The 6143-nt window shown below is 34.6% G+C and overlaps 1 protein-coding gene across 1 annotated transcript; it reads left to right on the forward strand.

Annotated features, from left to right (window-relative positions):
• Positions 1-1109: 1109 nt before the first annotated feature.
• On the forward strand, positions 1110-2051 carry LOC131908452 (olfactory receptor 4K3-like). The gene has a single exon (XM_059259495.1). The coding sequence runs from the start codon at positions 1113-1115 to the stop codon at positions 2049-2051; it is 939 nt and encodes a 312-aa protein (XP_059115478.1). The 5' UTR covers positions 1110-1112.
• Positions 2052-6143: the final 4092 nt, after the last annotated feature.

Consider the following 6143-nt stretch of genomic DNA (forward strand, 5'->3'; position numbering starts at 1 on the left):
TGAATTAAATCTAACTGTCAGAGTTCAGGCTTGACTATGATTTGCCTTCTTCTTTGGTTATCATTATTACACGTATTTTCTTTTTTTACTTGAATATATACTACCTTATTCTTACAGGTTTTTCCCTTTGCATTCTTTTTTTCTATTCAATTTTTTAAAGAAATTTTCTATTCATTTTACATACCAACTACAGATCTCCCTCTCCTCCCTCCTCCTGCCCACTCAAACTTCCCTTCCAACCTATTCTCCATTCCCACCTCCTCCAAGGCAAGGTCTCCCATGGGGAGTCAGCAGAGCCTGATACATTCAGTTGAGGCAGGTCCAAGCTTCTCCTCCCTGCACCAAGGCTGTGCAAGGTGTCCACCATAGGCACTGGGCTCCAAAAAGTCCGCTCATGCACCATATTACATGTATTCTCAATGATAGCTGCTAATCAGTTTAGCTAAATAAATAATTTCTATGGTAAGTTTTTGTTGACAAAATATTGTGATTCTTGTTTTTACATATCAGTCTCAAACTATGTATTTTTATGTGGTATTCTGTACAAGTTACCTCCAGCAACATTTTTAATTCAGTCACAGAAATGATTCTGTCGGTCATCAGTGGATTCATTATATATGCTGCAAAAATATGTTAAGATCTCATCAGAACATTTGTTCTGAAATTCAGTGTAATTCCTATCAGGTCCAAAGTTTAAACCTCATTTATGAAGTGTTGTGATTGATGGTGATACATTCAGACCATTTTTATTAGACTAATGGGCAGAAAACACCATCCAGATCAAACCACACACATTTTTTTTTAGGCTTTCAAATTGCTGTTCTACTTCCTCACTGCTCTCCTGTAGAGGAATTTCCTGATAGAGTGTGAGTATAACAGTCACACCCCGTGCTTCTCTTTGTGGGGAGTTAAACTTACTCATTAACTTACACTTGGGCAGCAATGTTTCTCAAAGTAGGCAAAGACTTGTCTTTAAATTACATTTTTTCTATTTCAAGTGTGGAGGTTAGCTTCCAATGTGAAGGTCAGATTCAATAGTTAAGTCATTTTCCACAACCCTCTAATTGAACTTTCTTTCTCTCCAGGTTATTTCTAAAGACCCCCTGAGTAAAATGGATAGATGGAATCAGTCCATGGTACCAGAATTTGTGCTTTTGGGACTTTCCCACTCACATAATCTTCAGCTCTTACTATTTGTGATGTTTTTGATGATTTATGTGCTCGCTCTATCTGGAAATAGTATTGTCATGTTCTTAATTGTCACGGACCACAATCTCCATTCCCCCATGTACTTCTTTTTGGCTAACCTGTCCTTTGTTGATATGTGGCTTTCCTCAGCCACCACTCCTAAGATGATTGCAGACTTTCTCAGGGAACCAAAGATCATTTCCTTCACAGGGTGCATGTCCCAGGTCTTCTTTGACCATTGTGTTGGTGCAGTGGAGATGATGCTGTTGGTGGTAATGGCTTATGACCGCTATGTGGCCATCTGCAAACCACTCCACTACTTCACCATTATGAACCTGAAAAGATGCACCGGGTTGGTGTTGACTTCCTGGGCCATTGCCTTTGTGCATGCCATGAGTCAGCTTTTGGCAGTTGTGCAGCTACCTCTCTGTGGTCCCTTGGAAATTGATAGTTTCTTCTGTGACATACCACTGATAATCAAGTTATCCTGCACAGATTACCATGATTTGGATATTTACATGAATGCTGACTGTGGCGTTGTGGTTGTAACCTGCTTCATTCTCTTGCTCATTTCCTACACATATATTCTTATCACTGTTCGCCAGAGCTCTAAAGCTGGTGCCTCTAAGGCTCTGTCCACATGCACTGCCCACATCACAGTGGTGATGATATTTTTTGTGCCCTGCATCTTCATCTATGTGTGGCCACTCAATATCACCTGGTTGGACAAATTTCTTGCTGTATTTTATACTCTTATTGCACCTCTCCTGAATCCAGCCATTTATACACTGAGAAATAAGGAAATGAAAAATGCTGTAAAGAAATTAAAAAGCCATTTCATGAATCACAAGAGAAATACTTAATGCCAAGAAAATTCGTTGCAAATATTTCAAACTTACAATTCACTAAAATTACTACAAACTGATAATTTGGGTATTTAGTTTGTATGTACAATTAGTTAAGGTATTCTGATATGTAATAAGCTTAATATAATTTGGAGATTTAACATTTTAATCATATAGAACATTGTAAATTATTTCTGATTGTTTTTTAATATGGCGCTTCCTCATGACAAAATTATTCAATTGATTCTTATATCTTCAATAATATTAAAAAAGAACATAAATGTATTTGTCAGGCTTATAAGTGGCATTTGTTTTGTAAAATTCACTTTAATATTGCTCTAACAATATCAAAAATATACTTTGTTTTTCAACACAGCTACAAACCTTTTATTCACTCCTTTGGAAAAAGACAACATTATTATTTTTACCTTATAACAAAAGTTATAAACTGCACACAAATAGCAGTGGACTTTTATTTAGTTTAGTTTTTATTACCTTAATGACAATGAAATAGTTGTATAAACAAATCTAATGCTGTTTTTCCTTAATTATCTGAGTTTCAAGAATTAAAATTTATCCTCTAAGTTATTGTTTATTATTTCAATAAAATCATGAACTATAATCTTTCTGAGACAGTAGCCATGAACATTCTTGCTAATTCTTCATATTTAAATACTTCTTATAGTTAATTATATAGTTATATATATGAACAATTATACAAAACAGAAAGCAGGCCAATTGTTTCATCTAATATTAACATTTATTTGTGAATAAAATTTGAATATGATCTTTGACATTTGAAATATTCCTAAAATTATCATTTGCATAATAATATGCATCATAATAATATGCATCGTAATAGAGTACAATATATCTTTTATTTCTCAAGATAAGGGCTAAAATACAGTGAAATAATAGAAATAAAGCAAAAAATAACATACATATATATAGCTTTTATTCTCTTAATATAGGAAAATACAAGTGGTAGAATAAATAAAATATATTTATGGTTGTTAGCTATCTGTTCATGTTTATGATGTAAGATATGTTATTATCACAAACACATTTATTATTGTCTTGAATATTTTAATATTTAAAGAAAACTTAGACATATATATTACATTTTTTTGGTAACAAAGATTGAAATTTTTTATTGTTGAAGGATGCAGAAAATAATTTTCCCAATGGCATTTATTTGTTAAATGTCATTGCACAATATACTAAAATAGTAACTTTTACACAAAAGAGTAGCTCGTGCTAAATGAAATGCCAGAACATCACTCTTAAAGTTCAGATTATTTTTAACGATTTCATGTCACGATTCACATTCTATTTTTACAAAACGGTGTGATTTGTGAACAATTGTGCTATGCATTCTGAACTGTAGATATAAGTACCTTTGGCATATAGGTAACACTAAGTAACAATCAGATACGTATTGGACAGCCTCAATTATACTTATATTATCTATTGTTACTGATAAGTATAAGAACTTAACAATTTATATTTCCTGTACATTTTAGATCTTTCCCCATCTGGCATGCTGAGAACATCCTCAGAATATGACTGTATCCTGTATTCCTTAATGTGGAACAGACTTAAATCCAAATGGAAGAGTTGGTTAGCCCATGATAGCCCATCCATTCTTATGCCAGTAGTTCATCTTGCTTGGCAAATCAGTATTGTATCATGTAAAGTCTAGTGCTGGGTCAGACCAATAATACCTTTCTCTCCCAGTAGCCTCAATAACTTCTGGCGCTGTGATAGCTAGCCAGAAGGAAAGAAATTTCCAATGACCCTAGAAAACAAACTACCTTTTTACATTTCTTATTTATTTTTCTCTCGTACAAAACACCCCAACTGCAGCCTCCTGTCTGCCACTCCTCCCTGTCTCCCTCCCACCTCCCCTCTCCCCCAGACCCACTGTCCCTCTGTTTCCCTTTGGAAAATAGCGTGCCTCCCTCTCTTTCTTTGTTGCATCTTTATGTGGTTTGGGTATCAGGGTAACTGTAGACTCATAAAAAGAATTTGATAATGTTCCTTCTGTTTCTATTGTGTGGAACAATTTGAAGAGTATTGGTGTTAACTCTTCTTTGAAAATTTGGTAGAATTCTGCACTGAACCATCTGGTCCTGGGCTTTTTTTGGTTGGGAGACTTTTAATGACCATTTCTATTTCCTTGGGGGTTATTGGTCTATTTAAATAGTTTATCTGGTCTTGATTTAACTTTGGTATGTGGTACCTATCCAGAAAATCGTCCATTTCTTTCAGATTTTCCAATTTTGTGGAGTACAGGTTTTTGAAGCATGACCTGATGGTTATCTGGATTTCTTCATTGTCTGTTGTTATGTCTCCATTTTCATTTCTGATTTTGTTAATTTGGATGCGCTCTCTCTGCTTTTTGGTTACTCTGGATAAGGGCTTGTCTATCTTGTTAATTTTCTCAAAGAACCAACTCTTTGTTTCATAGATTCTTTGTATTGTTCTCTTTGTTTCTATTTTATTGATTTCAGGCCTCAGTTTGATTGTTTCCTGGCATCTGTTTCTCCTGGGTGAGTTTGCTTCTTCTTGTTTTAGAGCTTTCAAGTGAGCTGTTAAGTCACTAGTGTGAGATTTCTCCAAATTCTTTATGTGGGCATGTAGAGCTATGAATTTTCCTCTTAGTACTGCTTTCATAGTGTCCCATAAGTTTGGGTATGTTGTACATTCGTTTTCATTGAATTCTAGGGAATCTTTAATTTCTTTCTTTATTTCTTCCTTGACCCATTGGTGATTCAAATGGACATTATTTAGTTTCCATGAGATTGTAGGCTTTCTGTAATTTTTGTTGTTGTAGAAATCTAACTTTAAGCTATGGTGGTCCAATAAGATACAGGAGGTTATTTCAATTTTTTTGTATCTGTTGAGATTTGCTTTGTGACCAAGCATTTGGTCAGTTTTGTAGAAGGTTCCATGAGGTGCTGAAAAGAAGGTATATTCTTTTGTGTTAAGGTGGAATATTCTGTAGATATCTATTAAGTCCATTTGAGTCATAATGTCCGTTAGTTCCCTTATTTCTCTGTTAAGATTCTGTCTGGCAGACCTGTCTATTAGTGAGAGTGGGGTGTTGAAGTCTCCCACTATTAATGTGTTGGGTTTGATGTACTATTTAAGCTTTAGTAACATTTCTTTTACAATGTAGGTGCCCTTATATTTGGGGCATAAATATTCAGAATTAAGGCTTCATCTTGGTGGATTTTCCCTGTGATAAATATGTAATGTCCATACCAATCTCTTTCAATTTATTTTAGTTTGAATTCTATTTTATTAGATATTAGTCAGATACACCCTCAAAAACACAGGCAACAGATAACACCAGAGCAGTAAACACCAAAGAAGAGAAGTACACACACACTACCACCAAAAACAAAAATAAAAGAAATGAACAATCACTGGTTATTAATATCCCTTAATATTAATGGACTTAATTCACCTATAAAAAGACACAGGCTAACAGAAAGGATATCTAAGCAGGACCCATCGTTCTGCTGCATACAAGAAACAAATTCAAAAATAGACACTACCTAAGAATAAAAGGCTGGGAAAAGACATTCCAATCAAATGGTCTTAAGAAGCAAAGGGGTGTAACCATCCTAATATCCAGCAAAATATACTTCAAACTAAAATCAATCAAAAGAGGTCAAGAAGGGCATTACATACTAATCACAGGAAAGATCCACCAAGATGAAGTTTCAATTCTGAACATTTATGCCCCAAACACAAGGGCACCCACATATGTAAAAGAAACATTACTAAAGCTTAAATCACCTATAAAACACCACATTAATAGTGGAAGACTTCAACACCCCACTTTCACCACTGTACAGATCTCCCAAATTGAAACTTAACAGAGAAGTAAAGGACTTAAGTGATGTTATGACTCAAATGGACTTAATCAATATCTACAGAACATTCCATCCTAACAAAAAAGAATATACCTTCTTTCTCAGCACCCCATGGAAATTGACCACATACTTGGCCACAAAGCAAATCTCAACAGATACAAAAAAAAAATGGAATAACCTTCTGTGTTCTATCAGACCACCATGGCTTAAAGTTAGATTTCAACAA

This window comes from Peromyscus eremicus, chromosome 4, assembly GCF_949786415.1.
Source record: "Peromyscus eremicus chromosome 4, PerEre_H2_v1, whole genome shotgun sequence".
NCBI classification, from domain to species: Eukaryota; Metazoa; Chordata; class Mammalia; order Rodentia; family Cricetidae; genus Peromyscus; species Peromyscus eremicus.

Bases quoted from the DNA above. Each gene is read 5' to 3' on its own strand.
- LOC131908452 (XM_059259495.1), top strand. From the start codon at position 1,113: ATGGATAGATGGAATCAGTCCATGGTACCAGAATTTGTGCTTTTGGGA.